We start from the raw sequence: 17741 nt of genomic DNA on the forward strand, positions 1-17741 counted from the left end.
CTCCGTACTCCCACAGTCAAATAAGCAGTTTGTAGTGCGACCGTTTACCTCGATGTCCATCATGGACCTGGCGAGTTGGTGAGGCCTGGATTGGTCCAGCGTAACCGAAGCCACCGTTGGATTTTGCGACGCGGCTGACGGCGTCCAAGATGGCAGCCCGCACGGTTCACACGCAGCTGATGGCGTCTAAGATGGCGGCCCGCACGGCTCAGGGCGTCCAAGATGGCGGCCCACACGTGGCTGATGATGTCCAAGATGGCGGCCCGCACGGCTCACACGCGGCTGATGGCGTCCAAGATGGCGGCCTCCGCGGGTCGCACGCAGCGCTACTGGGCTTGGAGGTCGATTTCGCCCTGCATACCTTCATGTAATGGCCCTTCTTTCCACATCCGGAACAGATCGCATCCTTCGCCGGGCAGCGTTGTCCGGGGTGCTTCCGCAGGCCGCAGAAGTGGCACTTCGGGCTCCGGAGACTGCCACAGCGGTCGGGTCATTGGTGGGACGTGGCGTAGGCCTGCGGCCCTCCCGAGTACAGAGGTGGCGGCGACCGCGGTGTCCACGATGCGCCCCTGCGGTCGGGGGTGTAGGCCTCGAGATTACGGAAGGCCACCTCTAACGAGTCGGCAAGCGCCACAGTCTTTTGTAGGTCCAGCCCACCCTGTTCCAGCAGTCATTGTCGGATACCCGTGACACAGGCATCTCTGATTAAGTCCTCAGTGTTTTGGGCGGCTGTTACGGCCTTGCAGTTGCAGGCCCTGCCAAGTGCTCGCAACGTACGCAGGAATTGATCGTCCGATTCTCCTGGCTGTTGTCTGCGAGTAGCCAGAAGATGTCTGGCGTAGATTTCATTAGACTGTTTGTTGTACTGGCCTTTTAAAAGTTCGATTGCATCCTTGTAAGTTTCGGCGTCTCTAATCATCGAGAATACTTGATCGCTTACCCGGGCGTGGAGCACGTGTAGCTTGTCGGTTTCTGTCCGGACGACGGAGGCGGAGGCGGAGAGGAAAGTTTTGAAACAGCGCAGCCAGTGATTGAAGCTGTTAGAGGCTCCTACAGCTTGAGGATCCAATTCGAGTCTATCAGGTTTTAGTATCTGCTCCATCCCAAAACTTTTGCTAATAAAATTGATGCACTATCAATCAAGCAAAGACTAGTTTGTATGCAAGAACAAATAGGCTTTTATTAGCAAAAGACTTGGAGCACACCCATGCCGATGAACTGGCCCAGAGACTGAGGCAAGGGGGTGGGGAGCAGTCACCTTTATACCTGGACCGGGGGGGGGGAGGAGTCCCAGGCAGGTCCGGCAGGGGCATATCCAGGCATGTCACACACACACAGGCAATAAGCTAACAGTGGTTTACCACATTGAAAAGCATCCATGTAAGAACTGTGGTAGTTCGAACAGCGAGACAGCTTGATATGGAGACCAAGAAATAGCACTCCAGGCTGGAAGAAATGGGTAAGCCCACGGGCGCTGGCACTGGCAAAATTGCAGGAGGCAAACCAAAATCAAAGAGTGGAACCATGGGGGCAGTGGGGTGGGACTCTGCCACTCCTAGAGGGGTCCCTGAACAGAGCATGCTGAGCGAAAGGACAAGGGGAAGCTATTATGGAGGCCATGCAAAGATTGGACAGTAAGTTGGACCGATGGGCCACTGAGTTGCAAGCCAAGATAGATGAACTGAGAGAGGAGCTCAGATCCACTGTTAAATCTCTCCAAAGTGTCACCATCATCCACAAGAACCGCTTGAAGGAGCTTGAGGACTCGGAGGCATTTAGTGGAAACACTATCTCGGAGCTGAAGAGCCAAGTTACTCATTTGACATCGGAGGTTAAGTCCCTAAGGGAGAAATGTGATGAGATGGAAGGATGCCAAAAACGAAATGACATCCGTCTGATAGGCCTTCCGGAGGGAATCAAGGGCCCAAATATCACAGACTTTGTCGCCCAGCTATTGAAGAATGTGCTGGAACTTGAGGATGAGCCGCTTCCGGATGGTGCACGCAGAATGTTATGGGCTAAGCCCAGACTGGGAGAAGCTCCTCGGTCCTTTATTGTACAAGTACATTACACCTCGGCACGAGACAGAATCCTGCGGCAAGCAGTGCAGGCTACCACTCTGAAGTACCAGGAAAATAAGCTGTTGATATTTCCAGATTTTACCTCGGTGGTGACAAGGAGAAGGGTGGCCTTCGCTGATGTCAAACAACTTCTGCGTGACTGTCCTGAGGTCAGGTTTGGGCTTCGCTTTCCAGCCTGCTTGAGGATTACTCTCAACAATGGAACCGAGCACAAGTTCAAGGATCCGGCGGCGGTGATGAAATTTGTGGAGCAGACTTTTAAATCAGGTGACCGCATGGCGGATGTAAACTGATATTAGTTTTTTATGAACCTGTATGCTATACCTGGATCGAATTGTTGGCCAGGAAAGGGTAATGGGTTTTGCGACTATTAGGTTAATTGTTAAGTGTTTGGTATTTCTACAGACCTTTTCAGGTTATAACACCTGTGACCGCGATGGGAATGGAGATGGAGATTGTGTCCCATGCGGAGTGCTGCAAAGGCACCACGATAAGGAAGTGTTGGAGGCACAGGTGCCCTGTTTGGGAGGGTGTGGGACGCTGTTTTTGCGGGTTTGCTCTGTGTGGATGTTTTTGTGTCTTCTTTGCTATGTTTTTTTCTCTGTGGGTGTGCTTTGGCCACTTTCAAGCCCTCCCTCTCTTTATCGTGGTTCCCCATGGCCGGTGGGGAGGGTGGGGCCTTGGGGTTTGGCGTCTGCCGATGTCAGCGGTTGGATGGAGACTCTCCAGTAAAGAGGGACACCATGCTACTGTTAGGAATATGGGATTCTGGTAGGAGGCCCTTACGCTCCGACCTCGGAGCGATCGAGTTCACTCGCTGGAATGTCAGGGCATTAAATCATCCTGTTAAGCGCTCTAAGATATTTCAGCATCTTCGACAACTGGGACCTACATGCATTCCTCCAAGAGACCCACCTCAGGCCAGTGGACTATTTTAGGCTCTGTAGAGGATGGGGGAGTCAATGCTTTCACTCAACTTTTCACACCAAGGCGCGGGGGGGGCGGCAATCCTCATCCACAAGTCCTTACCCTTGTTAGTAGCCAATGTCATTTCTGACTCAAATGGCTGATACGCCATTGTCATGGGTAAATTAAATGGGACACCCCTGGTGTTAGCCAATGTGTATGCCCCTAACTGTGACTGTGAAAACTTTTTCCGGTCGTTTTTCGCGCTACTTCCAGATTTGAATTCACATCGGCTGATACTGAACAGAGATTTCAACTGTTGGTTGAATCCTGCCCTGGACCACTCCTCCAAGTCGGCAGAAATTATTAAACAGTTTCTCACAAAATACGTGGTGTCGGACCCATGGAGGTTTCTTAACCCAACCAGTAGGGAATATTCTTTTTTTTCGCCTGTCCACTGAACATATTCACATATAGATTACTTTTTGGTCGATAATAAGTTGCTCCCGACTGTGTGCTCATGCTCCTACGAAACCATTGTAATCTTGTACCATGCTCCCTTGACAATGGACTTGGTATTGGGGAGGAGGGTGGTCCCCCGCACGCCTTGGCGATTTAATACTTGTCTGATCTCTGATGATGAATGTGTTAGATTTCTGTTAACCCAAATCAATGATTTCTTCGAGTTTAATGATGCTCCGGGAGTCTCGGCAGCTATTTATGGGAGACATTGAAGGCTTATTTAAGGGGCCAGATCATATCTTATTCTGCGCACGAGGCAAAGCAGAGGGATAGGAGGTTATCAGAATTACCAGGGCGTATCGCCCAAGTTGATGCCGCATAAGCTGTGGGCCCGTCCCCAGAGGTATATAAGGAACGTTTACTACTACAGGCAGATTTTGAGACCTTGTCCTCACGTCAAGTGGAAGAGATGCTGTTCAAATCTAAGTATACACATTATGAGCATGGGGACAAGGCAAGCAAGCTACTAGCTCATCAGCTGTGCTAATTCTCCGCCAAAAGTCTAATACCACAAATGTAGACTCCGAATGGGGCCTCTACTGATCCACAGCAAATAAATGAACTGTTTAGGGACTTTTACCCTCTATAGCTCGGAAAGTATCACCAATGAGGCGGACTTTCAGGAATTCTTTGGTGCACAGAACCTCCCCGTGGTGGACAGGGAAGAGGCTGCGGCACTGGAGAAACCAATCGACGTTGAAGAAATTGTTAGGGCGGCCAGAACTATGTCAAGTGGGAAATGTCGGGGACCAGATGGGTACCCCATTGAACTCTACAAAAAATTTATGGATAGATTGGCTCCCCTGCTACTGCGCATGATCAATGAATCATATGAGAACCGCTCTCTCCCACAGACTTTGAGGCAAGTGACAATTTCGCTTATCCTTAAAAAGAATAAGGACCCACAAATCTGCAGCTCTTATAAACTGATCTCATTGCTGAATGTGGATCTCAAACTGATCTCTAAGATTCTAGCCATTCGCTTGGAGGACTTTCTGACCTCTGTCATCTCGCTTATGAGACTGGGTTCATTAAAAATAGACATATGTACTCGAATATTTGGCAGCTGTTTAACATTATGTATGCGTCTGCCACTTCCAACCTACCAGAGATGTTAATCCCGCTGGACGCTGAAAAAGCGTTTGATCGGGTGGAATGGGATTATTTATTTTATGCCCTCAGGAGGTTCGGGTTCGGCCCAAAACTAATCTTCTGGATCAAAATACTATACTCCGCCACTCTAGCCTCAGTCTGGACAAACGATGTGCATTTAGCTGTTTTCCCTTTGTCCCGGGGCACTAGGCAAGGATGCCCCCCTCCCCCCTGTTATTTGCCATTGCTATTGAACCTCCTGCTGCGGCTTTTTGCAACAGCAAACGAGTGGTGGGGATTGATCGGAGGGAATCGAGCGGAGAGTATCGTTGTATGCGGACGACCTACTATTGTATGTCGGCGACCCGTCCAACTCGATTCCCAAAGTCTTATCTATACTAGAGAGGTTTGGTCATGTCCGCAGATGTGCGGGCATGACCAAACATCTATCCAGTCCAAAGATGTGCGGGTTAGGTTGAATGGCCATGCTAAAAATTGCCCTTAGTATCCTGAGATGTGTAGGTTAGAGGGATTAGTGGGTAAATATATAGGGATGTGGGGGTAGGGCCTGGGTGGGATTGTGGTCGGTGCAGACTCGATGGGCCGAATGGCCTCTTTCTGTACTGTAGGGTTTCTATGATTTCTATGATTTCTATGTTTCGGGGTATAAGCTAACTTGAATAAGAGTGAGCTCCTTCCTTTGGATGCAACAGCTCGTAGCCTCCCACTTCTCACCCTGCCTTTCAAGGTTGTCACTGGGCAGTTTACTTATTTGGGAGTGCAAGTAACTAGCAAATTTAGTGGGCTGCTTGGAGCTAACTTGGCTCCACTCGTGGGGTGGATGGAACAGAACCTCAAATGTTGGTCCATCCTCCCGTTATCGTTAGTGGGCCGTATCAATGTGGTGAAGTTGTACATACTACCTAAATTTTTAGATCTCTTTCAGTGCATCCCGGTGTTCATCCCCAAATCTTTTTTTCACAGAATTGATCGGTTCATTTCAAGTCTTCTGTGGAATAGGAAACACCCAGGAATGCGGAGGACAGTCTTGCAAAGCCTTAAACGGGAGGGGGGTATGGGATTGCCCAATTTTCTATTTTATTATTGGGCAGCCAATATGAGAGCAGTAGTATGTTGGGTGCAGAGAGAGAGAGGCAACAGGAGGTTCCTTGATGGCTGTAGTCAGAATCCTCCTCCTGTGCTCCGTCTTCCCTGGCTGCCTTAAGATGTTCCCCGGTAAATTTTCCCTCTTCCCAGTATACTAGGAATGCACTTGTCAAATCTACTCTTAGAATTTGAGCGCAATTTAGACGCCACCTTGGGTTTCAGGCCTGGTCGCTGGCCTTCCCAGTATCGGCTAACCATTTTTTCCCTCCGTCTGTTTTGGACGGTGCCTTCAACATATGGGCCAAGTACGGGATCAGAACATTCCGGGACTGGTATGTGTTTGCTTCATTCCAGCAGGTGGTGATAAGTTTGCTTTACCTGCAACGCTTTTTTTCAGATATTTGCAAATTCAAGACTTTGTGCGTAGGACGGACCTCCAATTTCCGACACTCCCACCTCGTGCCTCCATTGACATCTTCTTCGTGCCTTCTATTACTATGTGTGGTATCAGTTCTGTTCTTTATTCTTAAATTCTGTCCCAACAAAACTCTCTATCAGTGTTTAAATCTTTATGGGAATGAGATCTGGGGGAGGAGTTCTCAGAGGAGGATTGGGACATGGCGCTGCAACGAGTACATTCCTCCTCAATATGTGCCAAGCTGGGTGTGATACAATGTAAACTTCTTCACAAAGCATATCGAACTAGGATTAGACTCTCTAGTATGTACCCAAGCACAAGCCCCATTTGTGAACGGTGCCGGCAAGCTCCCACCATCCTCTTACATATGTTCTGGGCTTGCCCATCACTGGACATCGATATTTGAGACAATTGCGGCAGCGCTAGATCGGGATATAAGTGCATCCCCCAGGCTGCTCTGTTTGAGGTCGTGCCTTTAAATCCACTGCTGCCAAAATTCCAAGCGGATTTTGTAGCTTTCTCAACACTCCTGGCAAGACGACTAATCCTGTTTAGATGGAAATCAGGTGCACCCCTGACGCACTCACAGTGCGTGAAGGAGGTGGTAGATATCATTAAGCTGGAGAAGATGAGATGCACGTTACATGGGTCCACTGCTAGGTTCTATAAGACCTGGAATTTATTTATAGCGCATGTTGGGATGCTGCAGTTGGAGCCGGGTGAGTAGATACCCATGAAATCCGCTATCACCAGTTGGATCAACTGAAAAGGTAGGTGCGTTATCCAGGCTGTCGTTGCCTTGTCACAAAGAGGTCACGGACGAGATTATCCGAATCATATACCTATCACAAGATGATAAGGTAACAGCTGCTGAGGTAAACCTGCTTCACCATTGCACGCAATGGCCCCAGGACCCCGAGTGCTCCCACAGAACCCCCCCCCTCCCCCGATTGATGGCCGCATCCTGGCCCTTTACCCAAGTATGCCTGCCCACCCTGCCGAGGTGTGGGCACCAACATGAGGACCTTTCTCTTTTCCCTCTCACTCTCTTTCTTCTCTCTCCTTCACTGTCTCTCTTTCTTTTCTCCACTCGCTAGTTTATAGCCTGGGCTGCTTGGGCGCTCAGTTGATTCTCCAGCGGCGTTCCTCTACCTTTTTGTTTTATATTATCACCGTCATTCCCAGTGCAATTAGATGGGACTTGGGCGGGGTGGTGCCAGGGATACCAGGGGCTTGTCCCCTAGCCACGGGGAGCCCTGAGCCCAATCGTGTTGGAATGTACATGCGAGTCTGTGTGAATCTGTATCTGTGTTTGTTTGCTATGTAAAATAAGAAAATTTTCAATAAACATATCAAAAAAATTAAGCATTTTGTCTGTGCAAGGTGAAACAGACTGGTTCTGGGCGATGCCCAGAGTAGAAGGGAAACTAGTGAAGATGGAGGTGGACATGGGGGCTCAGTCCAGTGAAAGGAAATCAGCCGGCCTGAGACTCTTCGCCATATGGTGTGGGAGCGATGCTATCCCATTTGATGGCAAGTGAGAAAGACAGGCCCATTACATCCGCGCATAGGTCATTCTCTGAAACGGAAGAAAACTACGCACCAATAAAGAAGGAGGCACTCAACATAATTTTTGGGATTACCAAGTTTCACCACTATCTGTGTGGCAGAAAGTGTGTCTTACTGACGGACCACAGACCAAAATTTTGGGACCTCACTCTGGGATTCCATCTATGTCCGCAGCTTGATTACAGAGGTGGGCATTGATATTATTGGGCCATGAAATCCGCTATCACCAGTCCGACCAACATGAAAAGGTAGGTGCGTTATCCAGGCTGTCGTTGCCTTGTCACAAAGAGGTCACGGACGAGATTATCCGAATCATGTACCTATCACAAGATGATAAGGTAACAGCTGCTAAAGTAAAAAAACGCCACTCAAAATGATCCCATCCTTAGTTAAATGGTAGACCTCGCCCGCAAGGGAAAAACAAGCTGACAGAAGAATCCGGAACTAAAGCCATATCTAAGCCGGCAGTGGCAATTGTTGGTGTAGGACAATTGTTTGTTGTGGCGCATGCGGCTGTCGTTCCCCCTTGAGCAGTTTTGGAGAAACTGCACCAAGGACACCCAGGGGTGATGCGGATGAAAGAGGTGGCTTGTGTTTATGTATGGTGGCCAAAGGTCGATGCGAATGTAGAGGAGAAAGTGGGCTCTTGCATATCGTGTTCCAAAATTCAGAAAGCATCACCCGCTTCACCATTGTGCCCATGGGAATGGCCAAAGGGGCCTTGGGCGTGTGGCACTCAGATTTAGCAGAAGGCCATATGTTACTGGTGGCCGTCAACGCGCACACAACTTAAGTGACAACAGTTCGTTTCATGGGACTTTGAAGAGTACATGAAACTCTATGGAATTCGTCAGGTAAAGTCTGCGTCCTACAACCAGAGACGAATGGTTGAACGGAACATTTTGTACAGTTTGTTGAACACTCCCTGGAGGCTTTATGGCGGAGGGGTCATTAATGCAAAGATTAAACCAGTTCTTGAGAGTGTACATGAACACCACCCCATGCAGCAACAAAATGCTCCCCAGAGGCATTGATGTTTAGGAGATAGTTGTGTGCAACATTTGACCTATGGAGGCCCGATGAGACTAGAGTGGTGGAAAGGAACCAGGAGGCACAAATGACTGTTGGACAAAACATGCCAAGCTGAAGGCATTGCAGAAGGGCGAGTTGGTACTTGCCAGGAACTACACTCAGTGGGAGAAGTGGGTTCTGGCCGCAATTGTAGCCAAGACAGCGTCGTTGTCCTATATAGTGGAAACTCAGGACGAGTTAGTTTGACAATGGCATGGCAGACCAATTGCTTGTGGCTTCAAATGAAGGGATGGGGACCCGATCAACAATTTTAGAAGCGTTCGGGATGGCGCCAGCTGGGGTGCCAGGAAGGGAAGGCATGGAACCAATAGTTCCTCCTTCTGCAGAGGAAACTGGGGAAGCCGACATTGGCGACCGACTGTGTGTGGGAAGAGAGTCCACAGATGGGTGATTTCGCCGAGGCCACGGTTGCCGGAGACGAACCAAAGGCTGGTTCCACTTCCCAGGAAACAACCCCCACAGGATTGTCATCCCCCTGACAGATTGATCATGTCAATGTCCTTTGGATGTATGGGTGGGCAAACAAAAGACAGAAATGTATCATTATGTAAATGAACTGTGGGTTCATCACAATATATTGGAAATTCTGCAAAAAAAGTTGTAATTTTATGTAAATATTTTAGATTATGGTTGTTGTTATGGTAGATTGTTGTTTAGAGGGGAGGAGTGTTATGTATGTTGGGGCCTCGCCACTTTAATGGAACTGGTTAGCTGAACCTGGGAGTAGGGTGTTCCCCTGGGAACTGCTCTGAGTGGGTAGTTGTTGTTTGGAGTGTGGAGCGAGTAAGACCTGCAGTAAATAACTGTGTTCCCCGATGTCTGGTTGTGATGTGAGTTCTTTGGGATACACCCCAGTAATAGAGAATTTAACACCACCCTATCCCCATAACCCTTGATTCCCTTACTGAATAAAAATCTCTGTTTCTCAGCCTTGAACATATTTAATAATCTACAGCCCTCTGTTGTAATGAATTCCACAGATTCACTACCCTCTTAGAGAAGAAATTCCTCCTCAATCTCCGATTTAAATCGGCGACGCCTTACTCTGAGATTATGCCTCTGATCTTAGATTTTCCCACAAGGGTAAACGACTCCGCAGGCTACAGGCCAGAATGCAGAGGGGCTACTCTGTTTTACATTAACTAAGATGACTCATTAATATGGGAGAGTGAAGGATGTTGAGCATTTCTTATTATTATGTAAAGATAAATTGTGGAATGAATTATTACTGTTGTTCTGATGTAAAATAAGGTGACTTAGCAATTCAAATCAAGCTTTAAATCATTAACTGTTCATTTAATCAACCTTTAGAAAAAGTGACAAAATTCACATGACAGAGGTATCTGCTCCAGATCACGGGCAACATGTTGTTATAGCTCTTTCCCGTTTGCCCTCCAATAGAGAGAGTTATAGCAGAATGTGTCAACCTCTGTTAACAACACTGAGACTGCTTATGGGGCGATCTGATATCATAGTACCTCGACCCAAACTGGTTATAGTTTCTGTGACACTGTACATCTTAAATTTCCCAGATGCGTGATTGAGTTTTTCTTCTTCTCAGGACAGTGAGTCTTCCCAGCGACGGACGTGGTCTTCACAGAATCTTTCTTCCAAATGGTGCTTCCTTGACTGTAAGTAACTGCAGATGTGCAGCAAGGGCAATGTGTTTCCGCCTCCTTTTTTCTTATTCTTCTCAATCCATGAGAAAGAATAATGCCATCAAAGAGAACTCATTGTTCTACATTCATTATCCTGTAAATCAGTGGTGGGCATCCTGTGGCCCAGTGACAACATGCGGCCCACATGGGTCCTCTGTACAGCTCACGAGACATTTTGTTGACCATTGTGTAGAGTTACCACATTCTACTGATTTCTCTCCATAGAATCATAGAATCATAGAAATGTAGTTGTTTTCCTATTAGAAGGACTGAAGTGATATGCATGTAATGCAAGGGCAAGGGAAGTGAGGCACATGCTGATTTCTCACAACATTGAATGAGAGCCATGCATCCAAAGTGTAAATATTTAGTTTGTTTTTATCATTTGAAGTTATAATCATAGAATCCTACAGTGCAGAAGGAAGCCATTCGGCTCATCGACTTGCACCAACAACAATCCCACCCAGGCCCGATCCCGTAACCCCACATATTTACTGGCTAATCCCCGAAACCTGCGCAGCCCGGGACACTAAGGGGCAATTTAACATGGCCAATGCACCTAACCTGCACATCTTTGGACTGTGGGAGGAAACTGGAGCACCCGAAGGAAACCCACACAGACACGGGGAGAATGTGCAAACTCCATACAGACAGTGACCCAAGCCGGGAATGGAACCCAGGTCCCTGGAGCTGTGAGGCAGCAGTGCCAACCACTGTGCCATCATGCTGTCCAGTTGATGATAGTTCTATTAATATATAAATAGTTAAGCTTTCTCTATAACTTATGAAATATTTGCTGTGTATGTAATGTGTTTAATCCTATTCGTGGTTAGTGAACAAGCCAGATTTCAATCTTACGGCTCACTGAGATGAAGGAGGGCCACTCATGTGACCCACTCACTCGCCTCGGTTGCCCATCTGATCGAAATCGATGCGTTCGGGTGACATCATTACGCCTATAGGGTGACATCATTACTGTCCACACTTCCCGTTTCCTCGGCAAAGCAGCCAGCATAATTAAGGATCCCACGCACCACGGACATTCTCTCCTCCACCCTCTTCCATCGGGAGAAAGATATAAAAGTCTGAGGTCACGTACCAAATGACTCAAGAATAAGTTCTTCCCGGCTGCCATCAGACTTCGGAATGGATTTACCTTGCATTAAGTTGATCTTTCTCTGCTCCCTAGCTATGACTGTAACACTACATTCTGCACTCTCACCTTTCCTTCTCTATGAGCGGTATGCCTTGTCTGTATAGCGCGCAAGAAACAATACTTTTCACTGTATCCCAATACATGTGACAATAATAAATCAAATAAAAGCAAAAACATCATCAACAAGGTACCATGTTTATCTTCACACCATCATTGATGTTAACAATATTATCATATTTATTCTTTATTCACTGACCATGAAAAATAGGCAACAATATTTACCTGAGCTGAATATAATGACTGCCCAAATTGTCTTGGTTTTGAGTAACTTTCTCCACTGATGTACCCCTAAACAGTGAATATATTCCAAGGCTTAATGTAATGTTCAACATTAATCTGTTTGTACCTCACATAATTGAATCTCCCAACGGTCAGAAAATGTGCGCCAGAGATGGCTGAGCGCCTTCTATTAATCTACCCTTGAACATTGCTCCACAAATACCATTCTGACCTTATGCAAGACAAACACTGGAGTGGCTTTCAAACTCTGTCTTGCTTTCAAACAGCAGCAGACCCACAGAAAGCAGTGTGTGTTGACCACTACCGTCACTCCCAGCTGATGCACTAAACACTGATGTACCTGAAACCTACAAGGGGAGAAATACATCGTGCGGCCAAAATGGCAAAGCAAGTATCTTGTGTGGCCCAATCCAAACTTGCCTCCAGATGTCCAACGCTGTAGGCACATCGCAGGCATCATAAAACAGGCACGGCTACAATTCCCCACTCAAAGGATGGGATATTGTACCCAAGTGGACCAGCCAGATGCTGGTCCGACCTAGGGAATCCGGGTGGCGATCTGGGCTGGGCCTCAAGCCGAGCAGGCCAGAACATTTTTGAGACCCAGGGCAGGTACTCGGACTTCTTCTGGGCCCACTAAAAATATTCCAAGACCTTGGGATTGAATGTTCCCCCAGACATCACTTCAGAAACTGCAGCCTTGGCAAGACCAGGGCTCAGGAGAGAAATCACGAGTTTCTGGGTCCCTTATATTCCCCCCGCCCTGAACTTTAATTATAGAACATAGAACATAGACATAGAAAGCCACAGCACAAACAGGCCCTTCGGCCCACAAGTTGCGCTGATCATATCCCTACCTCTAGGCCTATCTATAGCCCTCAATCCCATTAAATCCCATGTACTCATCCAGAAGTCTCTTAAAAGACCCCAACAAGTTTGCCTCCACCACCACCGACGTCAGCCGATTCCACTCACCCACCACCCTCTGAGTGAAAAACTTACCCCTGACATCTCCTCTGTACCTACCCCCCAGCACCTTAAACCTGTGTCCTCTCGTAGCAACCATTTCAGCCCTTGGAAATAGCCTCTGAGAGTCTACCCTATCCAGACCTCTCAACATCTTGTAAACCTCTATCAGGTCACCTCTCATCCTTCGTCTCTCCAGGGAGAAGAGACCAAGCTCCCTCAACCTATCCTCATAAGGCATGCCCCCCAATCCAGGCAACATCCTTGTAAATCTCCTCTGCACCCTTTCAATGGCTTCAACATCTTTCCTGTAATGAGGTGACCAGAACTGCGCGCAGTACTCCAAGTATTGAGGGTGTGGAGAGGAGAGGGAGGAATGATGCGAGTCTGGAGAGGTTATTAGACTGGGGAAATGTTCTTGAAACAGAAGCTGTGCTATCTGCTGCAAAAGCCACAGGAGAGGGAAATGGCTATTTGGAGGCACTCTGACCCTGGAGGGAAGGTAGTTTTACAACCAGAGGTCAGACACTGGTGTCCTCACTATTCTCTCCCACCTTTAGCAGCAGCCAGATTGCAGTATCCTACCAGTCTTGTCCAGTCCTGGGACCGACTGAACCAGGAACACATTCCGTTAGCTCAGTAATGTTTAGGGTAACTGATATCACTCAGTCTGATTTCTAGCAGTTCTTGCACAACCTCTCCATCGTTCTTCATTGCTGCACAGCCACCTCCCCTCCCCTCAAACCTTGATGGCACCTGGGGCCTCATCCTGCACAATGTGACTGCAGCCAACTGTCAACCATCACCCATGAAGCACTCTGTACCTGACCAATCATTGGCACCACAGATCACCAACCACAGTCCCATGATTCATGACCCTTCTCTACTGCTGCCCAACATGTGACCCCCATCACCACCAGTTGTCAACTGGCACCCAATAGTTGCCCACTATGTGAATCCATCACCGCCAATCACCACCTGTCTGCTGCCAACATGTGGCGCTCTCCTGTGGAATTTTCTGTTTATCTCTTCAACTGTCTTCAGTAGCATGAGCCTGGTCCTCCTCGAGAATAGGCCCTAGTGTTTTGCACCTTGTGGAACCCCATCCCTCCCCCCCACTCATCTTGAAGGGTATTCACTTGTGGGTCTGGAGTCATCAGACCCATGAGTTGTGGTGGGTGTCTGATTGGAGCCTAATAGAGGAGATGATTTCGGGAGGTTTGATCATGGTTCCAGAGCAGTCTGATCAGTGGGAGATGGTTCCTGCGTGGGGGTGGGAGGGATGCAGGGTCTTGCTATCCTTGTCTATGAGGTTGGAGGTGGGGTGGGGCTGGATCCAACCCTTTCCAACATCTTTCAGCTGCTGCCTCTCCTGAGTGTTTAACAAAATTAAAAAACACAGCCTCATGAAATATTTAAACTATAGAGCCACCTCCAGGTAGCAACAACTCACAAAGGCTCTTTCAATAGCACCTTCCAAACCCATGACCTCCACCATCTAGAAGGAAAAGGGCAGCAGACACATCATCATCACCTGGAGGTTCCCATTCAAGTCATTCACCATCCTGATTTGGAAATATATCGGCTGCTCCTTCACTATCACGGGGTTAAAGTCCTGGAATTCCATCCCTAATGGCATTGTGGGTGTACCTACACCGGAGGGTTGTGGGGGTGCAGGTTTGGGTGATGGGGAGTGCAGTATAACATTCAAATATACAGAAGACAACTATCTCTGAGAAAAGATCACTATATTAGCAGGCCAGGCAATATAGCTCATGGGAGCAACCACCATTCTTTTGTGTGGGCAAATGATGTGTATTTGTTTTATTGGAGTGGGACTAAGAGAGTTTCTCTCGCTGAAAGCTGGAATGGCCTCCCTTTATGCTGCAACCATTCTGTGGGATGGGATTTTCCAGCCATTCCTGCTGGTGGGATTTTCCAGTCCTGTCAAAAGTGATCTCCTCCACAGCGGGTTCCCGGCGGCAGGACAGACCAGCCACTCAAATCACCATAGACATTGATGGGACCAGAAGATCCCATCTGCAGCCAATGGCGAGCCGGCTCCGCCAATGGAAATTCCACGGGAGGGCCAGAAATTCCCGCCCTATGATCCTTTTGTTAAATGGATCAGTTAACATCACAAATGGGAAACAAGTTTGTTTGACATATCTCTCCTATATTATTGGAGGTGATAACATTAAAAAATATACAATATTCAAGGCCATGAACGTGTACCCTAATGCTGTACATGACAATTTCACCCCCATCATCGGATCCATCTTAAATTTACTCCTCTATTTGTATGAAAAAAATAATTCCAGCCAAAGTAATTTTGACAGCATAATGTATTTAAGGGAATGAGTTCCCTTAGTTTATAGAAACCCTACAGTGCAGAAGGAGGCCATTCGGCCCATCGAGTCTGCACCGACCACAATCCCACCCAGGCCCTACCCCCACATATTTTACCCGCTAATCCCTCTAACCTACGCATCCCAGGACTCTAAGGGACAATTTTTAACCTGGCCAATCAACCTAACCCACACATCTTTGGACTGTGGGAGGAAACCGGAGCACCCGGAGGAAACCCACGCAGACACGAGGAGAATGTGCAAACTCCACACAGACAGTGACCCGAGCCGGGAATCGAACCCGGGACCCTGGAGCTGTGAAGCAGCAGTGCTAACCACTGTGCTACCGTGCCGTTTATTTTATTGATATTTCTTTGGCACTTGTTCTTCTTATGACTCTAGTTCTTTATTTGGTTCCTATCTCTTTGGTCGCTGTATTTATGATTCTCTAGGTGCTGTCAGTTAATTTTCAGTTTATTTTCTCAAATCAATGTCACTTATATCTCTGACTCTCTGCTTCACATTCATTTTCCTTTCTATCTCTGCAGCAACATCTTTGGACCGGTTCTATCGCATTGACCGAGCCCAGGTAAGAGACGAGAACTAGCAGTGCCCCAAACACTGATACCTTACCCACCCAGCCCTCCCCCATAACATGGGGGACAGGTTAGGGTGGGCGGGAAGGTGACAGACTGGCAACCTGCTTTATTTTATGCATCCCACCACCACCTCAAACGTGTTGGCGGCTGGGGGCCATAACATTCACTGTAGATGGTTAAGATACTGTGAGATTCCGTGCAACTTGAGGCAGATACCATGTTAGGATCCCACATATATTTCTTGTGAAACATTCTGGCAGTTTTCTTGTAGTCTGGCTGAGTAAATTCTAACCCCATTCATTTTAGTGTAGCAAATGTGAAGTGCAGTTTGTAGCTAATTATTAATTAATTCTAGGATATAATTATCGATGAATATCAATAACTAAGTGAGTTTTAATGAACAATAGAATGTCAATAATGACTTAATAATTAAGTATACTATAAAAGATGAAAGGTGCATTTATTAATAATTGATTGTCGACAGTTAAAAGTATTTAAGGTATGAACGTTTTATCTTTTCTCCTCAGGAGCACCTCCACTTTGTGACAGAGGTTGCTCAAGACGAGCTCTTCATTTTGGACCCAGAGATAGTGGCCATACAGAAAGCAGGGACAGCCCCTGGAATGCCAGATTTGGTGGTGGAGCCTTCCCCTGGGTATGTCCCCCAATCCTGTGGAAGTAATCTCCCACTTGTAATCTGTCTCTTCTTCCCAACTTTGTTCAGCTCCTCTGGTGTTCTGGGGTACTGCATCACGGTGCCACTTTGCACCTTTCCCAAGTGGCCATTTCTTTTGTCTGCCAGCTGTACATTTATAAGCTATTACGCAATGGAAGGAATCACAGCTGAACCCTACCTTGGCATCCTGATGTGCATCTTCTTTCAACAGCAAGAGCTGTGGCTAATTTCCACCTGCCTAATCCGCAAGGACTTTGAGGTCAGTTGTAGGACCCCACTCTGGTTTCAACTGATTCAACACAGACCAGGAATGAAATTTGGAAGTCTCTGGAGTGTATGGATCAGCCGGCCGATAACCATCTAAGCAATTGGGAATCTCTGGAGGAATTTGGGTGGGGGGAGGGGGGGTGGCTGAGGATGAGAAGTCAGGGTTTACCACATTCAGGTAACAAACGTCAGCTCATATAGGCATGCACATCATACCCACACACATGTATACACATACGTAAACACATATCATGCACACACTTACACACGTTTACAGACATGCACAAGCATGTACTCACATACATACTGAAACATACACATTTATTTATACACACACGTCGTTAGTAAACTTTACACATTGAAGAGAAAATTTACTGTTATGAAAACAGGACATTACACATGGGTTCAGCACAGAGCTGAGAGTGAATGGCAGGTAGGGGCTAATTGTAAGTGAGCGGTCTACTTCAACATGTTACGAACAAAACCTCAATTTGCTCCTTCACGTAGCTCTATTTTATCTATACTCTTTGCCTTAAATACTCCATGTGGTAGCAGACTAAACATTCTAATCACTCTCCAAATTGTGAAATTTCTCCTGAATTCCCTATTAAGTGACTATCTCATGTTAATGGCCTCTAATTCTGGTCTCCCCTACAAATGGAAAAATCCTTGCATGTCTTCCCTTTCATAATATCATGTCTTTAGATAATGTAACTTCTCTCTTTTCAAGTCTGCTCCTCTAGAAGTGAACCTCAGTGCTTTGTTTACCCCGATGGCAAGGCCTTTTGAAAATCCAAATATATCACATCAACTACACGACCCATGTCAGCCCTTTCTGCTATTTCTTCAAATAATTCAATAAAGGTGAATTCAAGCATGATATTATTCCCTCTTGAAATCTATGCAGACTATCCTTGTTATGGTTTCTATCCTTGTTATGGTTTCTAGATGTTTTTCTGTCAAATCTTTCAGTAAAGAATCTAT

The 17741-nt window shown here is 47.1% G+C and overlaps 1 protein-coding gene across 1 annotated transcript in view; it reads left to right on the forward strand.

Moving 5' to 3' along the window:
• LOC144499231 (diacylglycerol kinase iota-like) overlaps positions 1 to 16854 on the forward strand; it is a 207635-nt gene extending 190781 nt beyond the window's left edge. Inside the window, exons 25-27 of the mRNA XM_078221349.1 lie at positions 10349 to 10418; positions 15764 to 15804; positions 16342 to 16854. Of these exons, the coding sequence (XP_078077475.1) occupies positions 10349 to 10418; positions 15764 to 15804; positions 16342 to 16854 (624 nt within the window). The remainder of the gene's footprint in view (positions 1 to 10348; positions 10419 to 15763; positions 15805 to 16341) is intronic.
• Positions 16855 to 17741: the final 887 nt, after the last annotated feature.

The sequence above is a fragment of the Mustelus asterias genome, chromosome 9 (assembly GCF_964213995.1).
Source record: "Mustelus asterias chromosome 9, sMusAst1.hap1.1, whole genome shotgun sequence".
Lineage (NCBI taxonomy): Eukaryota > Metazoa > Chordata > Chondrichthyes > Carcharhiniformes > Triakidae > Mustelus > Mustelus asterias.